Here is a 17146-nt window from a genome sequence, read left to right on the forward strand (position 1 = left end):
CTTACTACTAATATATAAGTTTCATCAAGTTTAATCTTACCCATTAAAAGTTACGCGCCTGAGAAAATTTGGTTGATTTTCGAAAAAAGTGGGAAAGACCCCCTAAAAATTATGGAAACTTAATGAAAATCACGCCATCATATTCAGCGTATCAGAGAACCCTACTGTAGAGGTTTCAAACTCCTATCTGCAAAAATGTGGAATTTTGTATTTTTTGCCAGAAGAAAGATCACGGATGCGTGTTTATTTATTTTTTTTCCCCAGGGGTGATCGTATCAACCCAGTGATCCTAGAATAGAGGGATCATTCAAACGGAAATTAAAAGTTCTATTGCCCTTTTTAAGTGACCAAATAAATTGGAGGGTAACTAGACCCCCTCCAACGCTAATTTTTTTCCCAAAGTCACTCGATCAAAATCTTTTGATAGCCATTTTGTTCAGCATGGTCGAAAATAGGATAACTATGTCCTTTAGGATGATTTAATCCCCCAAAGTCCCTGGGAGGAGGGCTTTACCCAATGTTAACATATAGTATTGGTTATTGGGAAGTATACAGACGTTTTCAGGGTTTTTTTTCTGGTTGTGGGAGTGGGAGGGTTTCGTGGGTTATGTGGGAGGATATTTCCATGAAGGAAGTTTTCATAGGGGAAGGGGCATTGCTGTGAAGGGGATGCCGGATTTCCCAGCATTATTTAAAAAAAAGATCAGACATTATATATATAAAAAAAAGAAGTTTTCAACTGAAAGTAAGGAGCAACATCAAAACTTAAAACGACAGAAAACATTACGTATATGATTGGGTTTACCCCCTAGTCAATACCTCGCTCTTTAACCCAAGGATTATTTAGTACTTTCACAAGAGCTATTTATTCTAATTAACGGCATTTGTGATTAAGGGGTCATTTTAAATGGATTGGAACAAAATTCGAACTTTCGCTTAAAGAGCAAAGTATTGACAAAGGTATTGACTAGGGGGCGAACCCTCTAATATACGTATTAAAAATATACGAATATAGAAGTTCGTTACGTAAGTTAATTCGTAAGTTGCGTATATTTATTACTAATAAAAACGTTCGTAAATAAAATTAACACTTGTTTTGAGAAAGCCATTTAACATAATAAAAGTAAAATTAATATTCAAATTTTGTTTTAATTATTCATTTACGGGGAGCCAAAATTAAAACCTGTTTTAGATCAAAAACGTTCAAAAATTAAATAAAAAAAACAAGTTTTTTTTTTAACTGAAAGTAAGGAACAACGTTAAAACTTAAAACGAACAGAAATTATTCCGTATATGAAAGGGGCTGTCCCCTTCTCAACGCCTCGCTCTTTAAGCCAAAGTTTGACTTTCTCACAACTCTATTTTTAAACAATTGAAAAACTTTAGCGTAAAGAGCGAGGCGTTGAGGAGGGGACAGCCCTTTTCATTTAAATAAAAAAACAAGTTTTTTTAACTGAAAGTAAGGAACGACGTTAAAACTTAAAACGAACATAAATTATTCCGTATATGAAAGGGGCTGTCCCTTCCTCAACGCCTCGCTCTTTACGATAAATTTTTTTATTTTTTAAAAAAAATACAGTTGTTAGAAAGTAAAACTTTAGGGTAATGAAAGTGGGATTGAGGTGGGGACAGCCCCTATCATATAAGGAATAAGGGGATTAAGGGGAGAACCCTCTAATATACGTAATAAAATATATGCAAAAAAAAACAATAAAAAAAACAAGCGATATGGCTAAATTGTAATTGGAACTTTTAAGATCGAAATTCTGATTTCAATTAATGTATCGAAAGAATGGGCTTATAATAGTGCTTCTAAATATATAAATTTTATTAAGTTTAGTATTACTCATCAAGGCTAAGAGCCTGGGAAAATTTACCTGATTTTTTAAAGAGGGGGGAAACATCCCCTACAAGTGAAAGAATTTTAATGAAAATCACACCGTCAGATTCAGCGTATCAGAGAACCCTATTACATAGGTTTCAAGCTCATATCTGCAAAAATCTGCAACTTTGTATTTTTTGCCAGAAAATAAATATACGAATATAGAAGTTCGTTACGTAGGTTAATTTGTAAATTACGTCAGAACCAAATTTAGAGACAGCCATTTAGCAAAAGAAAAGTAAAATTTTTATGCAAATTTTGTTTATTTATTCAATGACGGTAAGCTAAAATAAAAGCTGCATTAACTAAAAAACGATCAGAAATTAAATAAAAAAACAAATTTTTTAAACTGAAAGTAAGGAGCGACATTAAAACTTAAAACGAACAGAAATTATTCCGTATATGAAAGGGGCTGTCCCCTCCTCAGCGCCTCGCTCTGTAAAGTTTTTTTATGTTTTAAAAAATAAAGTTATGTGACAGATTCAAACTTTAGCGTAAAGAGCGAGGCATTGAGGAGGGGACAGCCCCTTTCATATACGGAATAATTTCTGTTCGTTTTAAGTTTTAACGTCGTTCCTTACTTTCAGTTAAAAAAACTTGTTTTTTTTTATTTAATAGACAGAAAGAGCGACTTTTTAAGTTGATTATAAATATGAAAAATTCTTTGATTTTTACGTTACCCATCAAAAGTTACGAGCCTGGAAAAATGTATCTGATTTAAAAAAAATGAAGGAACCACCCTCTGGAAATAGGAACCTCGCTGAAAATCCCACCATCAGATTCAGCGTGTCAGATAATCCTGCTGTAAGAGGCCCAAGCTCTTATCTACAAAAACGTGGAATTTGGTATTTTTCGCCAGAAGAATGGTCACGGATTCGTGTTTATTTTTCACTTTTTTTGTTATGTTTCTTTTCGCAGGGGTGGTTGCGTCAAATCAATGTTTCTAGAACGTCAAGAGAGGACTTATTTTGGCAGAAACCAAAAGTTTTAGTGCCTTTCAAGTGACCAAAAAGATTGAAGGGCAACTAGCCCCCCTCCACAACCCTTTTTATCTGCAAAGACATCTGATCAAAATTTTGAGGTAGCCATTTTTTATCGTTTTTTATTGATGGGTAGCAGATTTTTCACATGGATATTGTAACATAGGGGAGTTTCCTGTGGGAATTTTACACGGAGGGAGCGAGAAGATTTTCAGGAATGACATGAAGAATGGTTAGAAATTAGATAAAAGAATTTTAATAAACAAGTTTTTCAACTTAAATTAAGGAGCAACATTAGAACCTATAACAATCATTTCTTACAAAGTGTTTGAAAAGAACCTTAAGACTTTAGCATACAGACCGAGGGTTGAGGGTGGGATTATGAGGGTGGAAAATTATCCCCTTGGAATAATTTTCACGTGGATGATCGAAAAGGAAATACTTGCATGCTACCACTACAATTACCGCAACTGCCACTACTACTACCTGTCTACTACACTTATAGTATTAAGGGGAAATTTGAACTAAATCCCAAGACGCTATGTGCATGCACATTGTCAAAAGAGCGTATCTAAAGAATTGATTTTTTTTTATTAAGTTGGAACTTTCAGAGAATGCTAAAAGAGGAAAATCATTTAACCAAAAGGCAATATTCAGGCAGTAAGAGCAATATTGATCACATTATTTGCTCACCTAGTATTATTACATCAATAGTGTTTGTACATGCTGAAGAACAAGACTTAGACCATCTCCCTATCTCACTTACTCTTACGCTGAATTTAAACCCTGCAAGTTTCTGCAAAGTACCCCAATCTTCAAAATGGTTTGAAAAAAGTAATTGGAAGAAAGCTGATGTTCCTCTTTATGCGTTTACTCTAACAAGGCTGCTGTCTGCTATACGAGTTCCCTATCATCTGCTTCAGAGCTCTATACAAGGGAATTGCAAAAAGGACCTGGATTGCTATTATAATCAAATAATTAAATGTTTAAAAGATGCCGAGGCAGTTGCAGTGCCGCTGCAACGTGTTAGACGTGGTACACAAAAACCTATCTGGTCTTTAGATCCTAATTTAAAAACTTTGAAAAATAAAGCTAAGTTTTGGTTAAAAGTTTGGAATGAATGTGATAGACCGCCTTGTGGTATTGTTTCTGACCTTAAGCGTAAGACCCGCAGGGAATATAAAAAATATCTTAAGTCTATGCATTATCGTGGTATGGATTTTCCAGTGTCAAAGAGAGAATGGCGAAAAGTTATTAATTCTGAGTCGATTAGAAGTGATGTACCAAATAGTGATTGTCTTCCTGCATCTGCTTGGCATGACCATTACTCGTCTATTTTTTCTAATGTTAATTACCGTGTGCATTCTTTGTATTCTCATTCTCTTTCTGCTATTTTTAGTACCCCTCTATCTCAGCATCTCTGTGTTCCTATTTCTCTTTCATCCGTAATTGAAGCAATTAAGAAACTTAAATCAGATAATCTTGATAATGATGGTATATTTAGATTTCACCTTTTATTAGATTGCTCCCCCCTTATTAACCATATACACCTACTTCTCCAGATGTGTATTTGTACTTCTAGTGTACCGGAGAGTTTTTTGTGTGGTACTGTCTCTTCAATTTTAAAGAAGGGGAATTCTCCTTTTATTTGCTCTTCTTACCGACCTATTACTGTCTCTTGCACTTTTAGTAAAGTTCTTGAGCATGTTTTAATACCTTTTGTAACTAATAATATGCTTGAGAGAGATAACCAGTTTGGATTTAAGCCCGGATTAGGTTGTCAACACGCACATCGTGTATTATCTTCTTTGCTCCTTGAAAATTCTTCTAGGGGAAGGAGCATATATTTTTGTACTTTAGATCTATCAAAAGCTTTTGATAGTGTATGTCATAGTCAGCTTTTTTCTGCTCTTCGTGGTTGCGGTGTCAATCTATTAGTTATTTTGCTTCTTCGGTACTGGTACTCTAATTCTTTTCTTCGGCTGAAATCTGTGTCTGCATCTAATATTAAATTGAAAAGAGGTTTAAGGCAAGGTGGAGTTTTATCTCCGACCCTTTTTAATTTGTGTATTTCAGGTGTTCTGGCAAATATTTCGGCTACCTATCTCTACGTTTATTCTGATGTTTCCTACCTGGCTTACACTGATGATCTGCTTCTTATAAGCCGTACTAAAACTGGTTTATCTAACATGGTTTCTCGTGTTGCTACTTCTTTTTCAAACATAGGCCTATCTCTTAATGTAGATAATTGTAAATTTCTTTCTTTTAATAAAATTTCTTGTACTTCCCTTTGCTGTAGTGGCTTTACTATCCCTCTCGTAGATTCTCTTCGATGGCTCGGTATTTCTATTACTAATAGTCTTCCGAGCTTGCGCCAGCGCACAGTCTCAGATATTAATATGAAAATTAAATTAGGATATGCTAAGATTGTTGCCAATAGAGGTAAATATAATAAACTCGTGTTAGCCAAGCTCTACTCAACTTTTGGTGACCATTCAATTCTTTATGCTTCTGGAATTTTCCTCCTTCTGAAGAAAAATGTGTTAAGAAGAATCCAGATTAATTATTTTAGATTTTGTAAATTTTTGTTGTTTCTTCCACCTTGGACCAAAAACCAGATAATTATTAATACATTTCTTGTTCCTAATATTACTGAAAAACTGGAAGCACGACACAGAAAACTTTCAAATACTGCTTGTATCCGTTTTTCTCCGCACCATCACCTTATCAGGTTTTTTCAGTCGTAAGTTTTTTTTCTTTTATTTGTTTAGTTGTTTTTCTCTGTTTGGTCATTCTACAATTTAGATCTGTAAAGAGTGAGTAAAAATCCAATAATGATAATATTAATGCCTGCTTATTACATTCTGCAAGTTGTCAGTTTTTTTTTTGTTTTTGTTTTTCCCGCCTTTCACGTTATTTTTTTTGCTCTCGTTTCTTTTAAATTATTATGTGTTACAATGTAATTTGGTAATTTTTGATTTATATATTGTCTTGTGTCGCATTTTTTGTGTTTTTCATCGTGATACTCCACGTATTGTACCTCTGTATAGTGTGGGTTAAAAATAAATAATAATAATAATAATAATAATATGTGTATGCTACTACTGATACTTCTATCACTGCTACATTTACTACTACTACTTCAACTAATCCTTCTATTGCAGCTACTTGTAAAGGTAATACGTTAATATTGCTGCTGCTACTAGTAGTACCGCTATTACATTTGATACTAGCACTAGTAATAGAAATACTACTACTATGACTACTATCACAACTACGCCTAAAGGTATGAAGGTGAAACTTTCAAGGAAGTCTCTATAGGGGGGGGGGATGAACTTAATCACAACTTGCCGTCTGTAGGCAGGTTGTCAAAAGGACGTAAAAGCAATATCTTAAGAAAAGTTTGGTGTGTCAAGTTGAAACTAACAGGGCTTGTTTTCTTTTTTTTTGTCTTTTTTTTTGGGGGGGGGGGGTTATAAAACCCAAAACGAAATGAAATTACAATAAATAACCGAGTCAAACTCAAAATGAGCAACCACCAGAACTTAATTTGTATTTTTTTTTCTTTTTTAAGGGCACCAGCAGAAAAATTTTCAGGGGGGCCAACGCTAAATATCAGTGGTGGTGGAGTACATCAGAGACATTTGTTTAAATACATTGAAGTACTTCTTATACATAGAAAAACAAAAATATTACCATTTAAAATTGCTGAAAACTAGGTTCCTAGCAGTATTTGCCACCCAACGAAATTTCCAGGCGGGCTGATGATAGCCTGCCTCACCTTTTCCACCTCTGTGCTGGTAGATATGGGAATGTAACATTTTACCTGTATAGAGAAACATTTTAATTAATTCCTACTTCCCCCCCCCCTTCCTCTTTCAAATTTATCTGAAGCCTCTTTCACCTAAAACTTCGAGCCCCTTTCACCAGTTTGTCCATTAAAATGTACTTGTTTAGGAATATGCCGTATCTCCACCTAAACAATGACTCACCCCCTCCTCTTTATAGCTGATATGAAATATCAGATTACCAAACGCAGCCTAATTTCATTACAAATAAAGCGAATCAACTTGTTTGAATCCAGTTCAGCCACCGTGTGGCGTTACTTCTTTTGCAACTGGGAAGCTACCATTAAGCCGTATTCTACTTATTTATCCCTTAAAGTCTTAATATTTTTTGTTTTATTGAAGTTAAAAAAGTTAAAACATTGGAAATTTATTACGTCCACGAAGGGGGTTGCCTCCTCCTCGATACCTTGCTCTAAACGCTAAAGCTTTTTTAGAACTTTTAAAAAGGCTTTCTATTCTAATGAAACGGCCCTTGTGTTTCAGGAGTCGTTCTTAAAGAATTGGGACAAAAACGTAACGTTAGAGTAAAGAGCCAGATATTGAGGATGGGATAACCCCCCTCATATACGTAATAAATTTTAAGTGTTTTCAGTTTTTAACTTTAATAAAGCAAAAATTATTAATACTTTAAGGAATAAACATTAGCATATGTACATTAAACTGACAATGCAAATTCATTTGTATTTTTTTCCAGTAAAGTACAAATTATGTTCTGGCCTTGAGGAGGCATGAGGGTTGTCAGTCACACTTATGTTAATTTCTGCTTCTTTTGCGTTTGACTCGGTTATTTATTGTAATTTCTATTCGTTTTGGGTTTCATTTATTAATTGATGGTGATTTGTGGTAGTTTTGCGCATGTTAGATTATTTGATTTTATTTCTGCTCAATTTTGGTTCAGTGGAGCTTTTTACTTTTCTTCAAAAAACTTATTTTGTAGAAAAGGTTTATGAAATTAATTTTTGTTTGTTTTTTATTGACATTGTCTTTTTTATGGAAAAAAATAATGTTTGGCTTGCTATTTGTATGTTGGAGAACTTTTTCGACAATTTTTAATAAAATCCCCCCTTTTGAAAATCTCGACACTAATAGCATTGTTTAATTTTGTTTTGAACTTCCTTTAGTTGACCTGAAAAACAAAACTTAATACCATTCCCAAAGAATTGTATCCATGCTCTTTGACACCCTGTATACAATAGTCATTATTGGGAAATTGCTGAGATGTCTTATTGGCAACCTGCATACACACTATGCTTTTTGATTTAGTTTTAAAGCAACAGCTAGTTTTAAAGCATAGTGTGCAAATTGCATAACTGTGGGCGGTTGACATACCCAATATCCCGAGAGATATATTTACAGGAGCGTTCAACTATGCAGAACAAAACGGCTGTCTAAAAATGTTGACCGGAAATGTTTGAAAAATTATGGGCTAAAGAGGAGGACTGCGTGCCCTCCAATCACTTTGACTATTAAAAAGGCCACTAGAACTTTTAATATCCAATCGAATTAGCTCCTTTAAAAGTTTGAATGATATTGTTAGCTATAATAGAGCAGCGCCGCCTATGATATTGCTTATATGCCCTTTGGAAAACCTGCATAGATATAATCTTTTTGTTTAATTGAAACTCCCCCTAAACGTTCCCTAAAAGTTTCACCTTTATGCTCTTAGTGTCATTAGTCAGACAAAAGCAACAGTAGAAGCAGTATTAAAAGTATACACATAGTGTCTTCTGGTTAATTCGAAATCCGCAACAACTTACCTTGAAAGGTCTAGTTTAATAATGTAAGCCGTTCTTGATATATTGTTTTGTCACCCCTTTGACAATATACATGATCATAGTTCGTTTTGATTTAATTCAACATCCGCCTAAATAATCCTTGAAAGTTTCATCTTAATACCCTTAGCTTGTGTAGTAGCAACAGTTGTAGTAACATTAGTAGCAGTATGCACATATTACCATTGGTTTTTTTCAACATCCCCTTCATCATACGATGAAAGTTTCAACTTAATACCATCAACTGTTCCTGAAACATTGCTGATACGTCTTCTTGACAACCTGTGTGGGCATACTGTGTATCGATTTAGTTCAGTACAGTTTCAATATTGCCCAAAACTGTCGCCTTAATACCCTTTGCTTTAGCAACGGTAGTAGTTGTAGCAATAGTAGTAGAAGCTGCAGCATTATGATGCAAATAGAGTCTTTTGGTTAGTTCAGCATCCCGCACAACAAGCCCAGTAATTTTCAACTTCCACAAACGAAACCGTTCTTAAAATATTGCAGATATGCCCTTTTGACCACCTGCATACGGTCGGCGTGTTGTGACTCAGCTCATCTTTCCCCCTAACAATTCCCAGAAAATTTCAGCTTTAGTTTTTTGCGATGCAACGAGACTTGCGCCCTCGTTAAAAAGTGGGCTAGCTAAAAATATGATGATGAATGCGAGCACAGTAAAAGTTTTGCTACGGCATCTCCGGTTTTATGCGATGCGACGAGACTCGTGCCCTCGTCGAAAAGTAGGCTAGCTACCATCATATCAAGAAGACAAGGCCTAAACTTTGGCTGCTGGAGCCTATGCTCGACAAGATGCCCTCTGACACAAGATTTTATAGCCGAAGAATTCCATATTTATAATCTTGACATCTTGTGCGTCTCTGAGACGAGGCTGAATGGATGGACGTGACGTCTCTACCCTAGAAGCACCGTCTGGGAAGAAGATCATATTTTATAACTCAGGACCAACGGATGGCTTCGGTTTAGCAGGAGTAGGTCTCATATTGTCCCCAAAAGCGGCCACTGGGTTCCTGGAATATGAGGCAGTATCTAGCAGGATTGTGTGGGCGAGATTTAAAGGCCAAAATAACAACATGACCCTCCTTAGCGTATACACCCCAACCAGAGATGCGTCTGAACTCCTAAGAGATCGGTTTTACGGCGAAATTCAGTTGGTCATTGACAGGATCCCCCGAAAACACATACTCGTGATTGGAAACGATTTTAATGCAAGGATCGGTGGCAGGCTGAATGACTCTGAACAGGCGGTTGGCAATCATGGCCTTGGTGAAAGGTGCTCTAATGGTAACAGACTTCTCCTGTTCGCAATACAGAACAGTCTCGCTGTTGCTAATACTTGGTTTACACACAAGTCCTGCCACACATATACAAGGGAATCCCGCGATGGAAGAGTGAAAGCTCAAATTCATTACCTGCTTATATCTCGAAGGTGGAAGACCATGATGTTAGACTCAAGGGTGCACAGAGGTGCTGACACAGGATCAAAAAATGGATTGGACCGCTTCTTGCTAAAGACCAGACTAAGGTACAGACTCAGTACGAAGAAGACGCCCATGCTAAGTCAGAAAATAGACGTATCTAAATTTTCCAACCGCTTCGCTACCCTAAAAGACGACACCGAAGGTATTGATCAGGATTCCAACTCATCAGGATGTCATGCTTCCACAATAGAGAGAAAAGGGAGCAAGCTCACTTGCCACGTGAAAGAAACCGCATCAGACATCATTGGATTCGTAAAAAGAAAAGCCAAAAAATGGATCTCTGAGAAATTACTAAACTCTCTGCAAAGAAGAAGGAGATAACCAGAAAAGTCCGCTGCATATAAATCGCTGCATCAGGAATACCACAAATCTGCTAGAGCCGACAGAAAGTTTTACTGGTCAAATATGGCCGATGAGATGGAAAAAGCGCCCTCACGAAATGATACAAGGAAACTTTACCAGATTCTTGGAGAATGTAGTGGGAAGAAAAAGCAATCTACCATCCCTCTGCTTAAAGCGAAAGACGGGAAACTGCTCAGAAGTTTGGAAAAACGTATCGAAAGGTGGCGGGCACACTTCCAAGAATTGCTGAGACCAGGAATTACTAGCAGTGGAAACCAACACTCCATAGCCTCACCCAGCCCGTCAGAAAATCATTCTTATGAAAATTTATCTACGGTCCCACCTACTAGAAAGGAAGTAGTCCAGGCCAGGGTTGCCACCCGATGAAAAAAATCACTAGATTCTTGGAAAATAAATCACTAAATTAGCACATAAATCACTAGATTATTGAATAGAAATCACTAGAAATAAATACTTTTTATCTTTGTAATTAATAATTGTTTGTGGCTTTACCATGTTCTATACAGGCGCACCTACATAGGAAAGGGGTAAAATTACCCCCATAGAAGTCGAAAATACCTTCAGATTGACGTTTCGATTTTTATCAAGTCAAAATTATCCTTGTAATTTTGAAAGATGCCTTTTTGCATATTTATGCAGACAATAGAATAAAATCATTGCTTCCTCGTTGTATTTTCCGGAAATGCTACCATTGGCTTATACCCCGGTCACCGAAAATTGGTTATGGGTGATCTAATTGAAATATTTGCTTTTTCTTCTTTGTCGGTTCTAAACCTCATTTTGTTCTTCCAAAAAACGTAGAAACTGTTTTCATTTTACTCTGGTTGAGCTGGTATAATTACTGGGACACCAGCGACAATTTTGAACATGGCCTTTTTAAATTTTCATGGAAAAAATTTATCCCACCCTTCACAAGGTTCGATGAGCATTGGTCTTATTAATTCTTTAATAAAAAAAGAGGTACTCGTTAATCATACGGAACACACCAAAGAAGTAAAGGTACGTTAATCCTAATGAAATATGCCAAAATATGATGCAAATATAATACAATAGTTTATATTTAATAATATAATCATATTATAATTAAATAATTATAATTATATTATAACATAATACAATATTATATAACGTATATAATTAATATTAAATCCTATATATTTATATATATTATGTATAATATATATAATTGTATATTTTCTATAATATATATAATTATATTATATTATAATAATATAATTTGGGCTGTATATTTGCATATTAGGGGGTTTTGGGGTAAAGTAGCCTAACCTTACCCATACCGCCCTAATGTGCAAATATGTAGCACAAGTTATACAGTCCAATGCATTCTGTCACCCGCTATTTATCTTTGTGGCTATGCAACTGATTTTCATAGATCGCACATAATCCTTAGCAAATTATGCTTAGCATGCTTTCATCCCCAGACCTATCCTCGGGGCCTGGGTGGGTCATACTAAATCTAAAGGTATAGTTTTGGTACCTTTAAACTATAATAAAAAAAGTGGCTATCTCAAACTTTCGATCGAACAATTTTTGGGTAAAAAAGGGAGGTGGGAGGGGGGATAATATCCATCAGATCTTTTTGTTCAGATAAAAGGGACGCCAGAAATTTTAATTTCCGTTCAAATGAGCCCTCTCCCGATGTTCTAGGATCATTGGTTCGATACGATCACCCCTTGGAAAAATAAACAAACAAATTAACATGCATCTGTGATCTTTCTTCTGGCAAATAATACAAAATTCAACACTTTTGCAGATATGGGCTTGAAACCTGTACAGTAGGGTTCTATGATACGCCGAATCACCAAGATACGCCGAAACAACTCACCGAAACACCAAGCCGCCTGAGGCCAACACAGCTACGCACGCTCCTCCTCCATCCCAATATATTCAAAGCCTCCCTTTTTACACCCGCCCATGAAGTTCCCATTTCCTTTAAATCTTTCTTTATGACGTTCTCCCTCCCCAGACGAGGACGACCTGCTTTCCGTTTAGCCCTAGACGGTTTGCCGAAAAGAACAATCTTCGGCAATCTGTCATCCTTCATCCGCACAACATGCCCAAGCCACCTCAACCTTTCTTTCATTATAGCCCTAGAAAGCGGTATTGAACCACATTTTTCGTATAGCCTATTGTTTGAAATACGGCCAGTCAACCGGGTACCCAGAACAATCCTTAAGCAATTTCTCTGGAAAACATCTAGCAAATCTTCATCAACTTTTCGGAGCGCCCATGCTTCAGAGCCACATTTGACCACTGTCATCACTGTAGCTTCCAATATTCTAATCTTGGTTCGCAGACTTATCTTTCTATTCTTCCAAACTTTTTTTTAGCTGTGAAAAAACACCCTGAGCCTTGGCTATTCTACTTTTGACAATAATAATAATAATACTATTACTACTAATAATAATAATACTAATACTACCAAGGTAAGTGAAGCTGTTCACCTGATCAATCTTTTCATTACCCAACTTCACCTTTTTTTCTCAGTTTTAGAGTTTTTTCCGTTTCTAGAGTTTCGGTTTCTATCGTCGCTCCATTCTTATAGTTCGTTACCACAAACTGTTTGATTTTTTAGCACATAAATCAAAAAACTTAAAGAACAGAACGTAACTGCACTTATTAGGTGTTTCGAATACAAATAAGAGAGCTTGGAGAATTATTAGAGTTTCGATCAGACATTAGAAGTAAAAATTAAAAATCATAAGACAATGCTCCGAGTAGATACCCCCCCCTTACTCCCAACCGACTTTAATCATCAAACTACAATTGATTTAATATATCTAGTTATATTGTAAATCCTATTATAAAAAGCACTAAGTCCTATTTTCTTTTTCAATGATTTTTTTTTCATTTAGAAAATTATATTTAATCTATACCTACCTTCATATTTTTCAATGACTCCATTTTTGCAGATGTAGAGGTTGTATTCAAATCCACCATTCCCTCCACTTTCAAAGGTTTTCACAGAAGAAAATCAAATTTAGAACTGTTAGAATAAAGAGACCCATAAATATGAAAACAAAGTTCGACCTGAGCATATGTTGTGAAATTGGAAGTATAGAGCATTTTTGCAATTTTCGATTAATTAGATTCGCCTATTACCTTGATGATAACGCTCTGGGGTCTATATCTGATATCGACATATGGTGGGAAACTGGAAGGTTCAAAGACGGTATATTTGCATAAATGCTAATCTGGAACATATTGGGAACTATAGTGTATCACCATTTTGCGTTTATTTTATTAATTAGCTTCTTCTATGATTTTTTCGATTGAATCATGAATCTATCCACTATATTTTGAAAAATCACTAGTTTTAGAACAAAAATCACTATAAACCACTAGCTAGAAGACAATCACTAGGCAATATAAAAAATCACTCGAAATAGTGATAAATAACTAAGGGTGGCAACCCTGGTCCAGGCAATCAAACTACTAGAAAAAACACTAAAGTCCTGGAATAGATGGCATCCCTGCTTAGCAGCTGAAGCCTCTGCCCGAGTCGGCCGCAGATGAGCTCGATGAACTTGTTACGGATCTATGAGACAGTGAATACATACCCGATGAGTGGAAGACATCGATAATTGTTCCTATCTTCAAAAAAGGAGACCAAATGGAATGTAAAAACTACCGAAGCATATCCATCATCCCGATTGATACAAAGATGTTCGCAATTATACTTCTAAATAGGTTCCGAGACACTAGAAATTCCCGAACTCGACCCAACCAAGCAGGATTTAGACCAGGTATGGGCTCCTGTGATCAGATCTTTACCTTACGACAGGTTCCAGAAGATCGCTTCAAACACCAGCAGGAGACAATCCAAATCTTCATCGATTTCATCACGGCCTTTGACTCAGTTCAGCGCGACGTCATATGGGACGCAATGAGAGAGGACGGAGTCCCTGAGATGATTATCAGACTGTTGAAGGCATACTGCGATGGAACCAAGGCCCAAGTTAGAGTCGATAGTGAGCTTCCAGATCTGGTCCTGATTGAGTAGGGTATGAGTCAAGGATGCGTTATATCATCGACCTTATTCATCTTCGATATTGATTGGATTCTCGTGGCCATCGACAACTATAAAGATGTGGAAATGAGCCCGTCCTTCTCAGTCACGGATCTTGATTACACTGATGATGTGGATATACTTGCTGAGTCTGTTACAGATGCACAGGCCATGATTAATGAAGTAGTAAGCAGAGCACTTTTGACTGGCCTCCAAATAAGTCTACCGAAGACGAAAACGATCTGGACACCTGGGATGGATGACACCCCGGTGATCCTAAATGGTAGTCAAATCGAGGACGTTGAGTCGTTCAAATGCCTTGACTCAATAATAAATGCAATTGGGGAATCATCATAGGAGATCCGGAATCGCATATCCTCAGCATAGAGCGTCTTTCTGCAGCTAAAGAACTCGCTTTGGAAGCGTAGCGAAATCTCTCCACGCACAAAGCTCCGCGTTTACGAAGCCATGGTAATCTCTATTCTTCTCTATGGGTGTGAAACTTGGCCACTGAAAGCAGCCAAAGCGTCAAACTTGGACTTATTCCATCCGAAATGCCTGCGATACATAATAGACATTCGGCCACTCAGACAGAGTCTCAAACGAAGAGGTCAGTAGAAGAGGTGGGGACGGCCCACTTGGCTCTTCTGTTGTCAAAATGAGGCGTCTGAGGTGGTTTGGTCACACCATGCGGAGATCAGAAGAGCATATTACCAAAAAATCGATCAAATGTCTTCCACTACCACCATGGAAGAAGAAAGCAGGAGGATAGAAGAAAAATGGCTAGCGGTAGTTAAGGCTGACCTAAAGCCTATTGGGGATTTTCGACAATTTGGGCGACTCTGGGATCATCACCGGCTTGAAACTATATAGCCTGCCACCCTCGAGCAAAATCTCTGGAAAGAAACATGTCGTCGTCTGCTGGGCATCACGAAGAGCCTGGATGCGGCTTGAATGTACAGCAAGTACATCAAGTCCTGGAGGCTTCAATTTAATACAATCAACCATTGCTGTCATTGCCGTATTGTCCTTTTGATAACCTGTATATGCATGTACTTCTTGAAATTTTCATCTTAATGCTCTTAGCCTTATAAGTAAGTGCAATAGAAGTAGTAATTGGAGCAGTAGTAGAACTAGTAAATGTAGCAGTGGTAGTAGTACGCGCACATATTGCCTTCTGGTCAATTGATCTTCCCCTCTTAGCATTCTTTGAAAGTTCCAACTTAATGCACAAACCAATTATTAAGATACGCTCTTTTGACAATCTGAATGCAAATAGTGTCTTTCGATTCAATTCAAATTTGCCCTCGCTATTCTATCAAATTTTACCTTCATAGACGTAGCCTGGACAGTACTAGCATCACAGTAGTTGTGGTGGTAGTATGAGAAGCAGTAGCGGCATTAGTGTTGTATAAGTAGTAACAGCAGTTTTAAAAAGAGTAGTAGCATGTACGCGTTGCTTTTTGGTCATCTGAACATCCCACTCTTGATGCCTCGGTCGTTTCACCTTGATACGTAAAGCCGTTCCAAAAATATTACTGATGTGCCCTTGTCATCTCAATACTCTAAGCCTTACAATTTGTTGCAATTGAAGAAGTTAGTAGCAGTAGTATTACTAAAAGTAGCAGTGGTAAAAGTGTTAGTAGTGGCATATGCACATTACCTTTTTGTCAATTGATCTTCTCCTTTAAGTATTCTTTGAAAGTTACAACTTAATACCCAAATCCAATCTGGTGATACACCCTTTTAACAATCTGCATGCACATAGCGTGTTTTGATTTAGTTCAATTTCCCCCTCAATATTCAGTCAAATTTTCACCTTCATACGCATATCCTAACAGAAGTTGCCTCTTGACACGATAAGCCATTCCAAAAATATTGCTGATACGCCCGTATCAGCGATCTGTATGCACAGAATACGTTCCGATTTAGTTTAACTTTCCTTCAACGTTTCCAGATGTTCATTATAATATCCTCAGCCTTGGTAGTATTGCTACAGAAGCAGTTGTTTTAGTGGTAGTAGTAGCAGTAGTAGTAGTTGTACTAGTAGCGTGCAATATTGCCTTTTTCATCAATTGGTCATCTGCCTTATCATTTCCTGAAAGTTCCAAATTAATATACTCAGTCATTCCTGACTTACGCCATTTTGACAACCCGTATACACATAACTTGTTTTGATTTAATTCATCACTCCCTTCAACATTCTTTGAAAGGCTTAAAGAATGAATGTCCTTGTGTCTTTTTGGAAAGAAATAATAATCTTTATGGAAAGTCAATAATATATGCTATATGAAAACGATGAACGAATGGCCTAACTTACAACCCTTCCCTTGAAATTTGTGTGTATGTGGGGGGGGGTTGACATCCCAAAACGCAAAGTCGAAAGGGATGTTGAAACATCCCTTTCAACAATGCTGAAGAAGATATATGTTTCAAAATTTTTATTGGATGTTTGTTTTGGAAAATGACGGGCGTTGGGGAAGGGGGGCTGATTGCCCTCAAATCACTTTTGACTCTTAAAAGAGCACTATAAATTCGATTTCCAATCAAATGAGCCCTATCCAAAATTTTCATGACCACCCATTCCATAAAAACCTTATATTCCCCCAGGGCATAACTTACAAACCTTGTCCCAGGGATCTGGATGGTTTTGTCAACCCTGGAGGCTTTGTTATATGTTCTTTGGACTATTTTAAACAAAATAACTATCTCACAATTTCAATCAGATACGCTTAGGGAAAAGAGGGGGGGGGTCTAATTGCCCTCCATTCC

The 17146-nt window shown here is 36.8% G+C and overlaps 2 protein-coding genes across 2 annotated transcripts; both read left to right on the forward strand.

The window, feature by feature from the left end:
- The first annotated feature begins 9375 nt into the window (after window positions 1-9375).
- On the forward strand, window positions 9376-10302 carry LOC148943567 (protein CFDP2-like). The gene has a single exon (XM_089101170.1). The coding sequence runs from the start codon at window positions 9376-9378 to the stop codon at window positions 10300-10302; it is 927 nt and encodes a 308-aa protein (XP_088957296.1).
- A 4069-nt stretch (window positions 10303-14371) lies between these two features.
- LOC148943568 (uncharacterized) lies at window positions 14372-14731 on the forward strand. The gene has a single exon (XM_089101171.1). It carries the CDS (start codon window positions 14372-14374, stop codon window positions 14729-14731), a length of 360 nt encoding a protein of 119 aa, XP_088957297.1.
- Window positions 14732-17146: the final 2415 nt, after the last annotated feature.

The sequence above is a fragment of the Artemia sp. Qi Xiang Cuo genome, chromosome 15 (genome assembly GCF_049724085.1).
Source record: "Artemia sp. Qi Xiang Cuo chromosome 15, ASM4972408v1, whole genome shotgun sequence".
In the NCBI taxonomy this organism is placed as follows: Eukaryota; Metazoa; Arthropoda; class Branchiopoda; order Anostraca; family Artemiidae; genus Artemia; species Artemia sp. Qi Xiang Cuo.

Bases quoted from the DNA above. Each gene is read 5' to 3' on its own strand.
- LOC148943567 (XM_089101170.1), top strand. From the start codon at position 9,376: ATGGATGGACGTGACGTCTCTACCCTAGAAGCACCGTCTGGGAAGAAG.
- LOC148943568 (XM_089101171.1), top strand. From the start codon at position 14,372: ATGAGTCAAGGATGCGTTATATCATCGACCTTATTCATCTTCGATATT.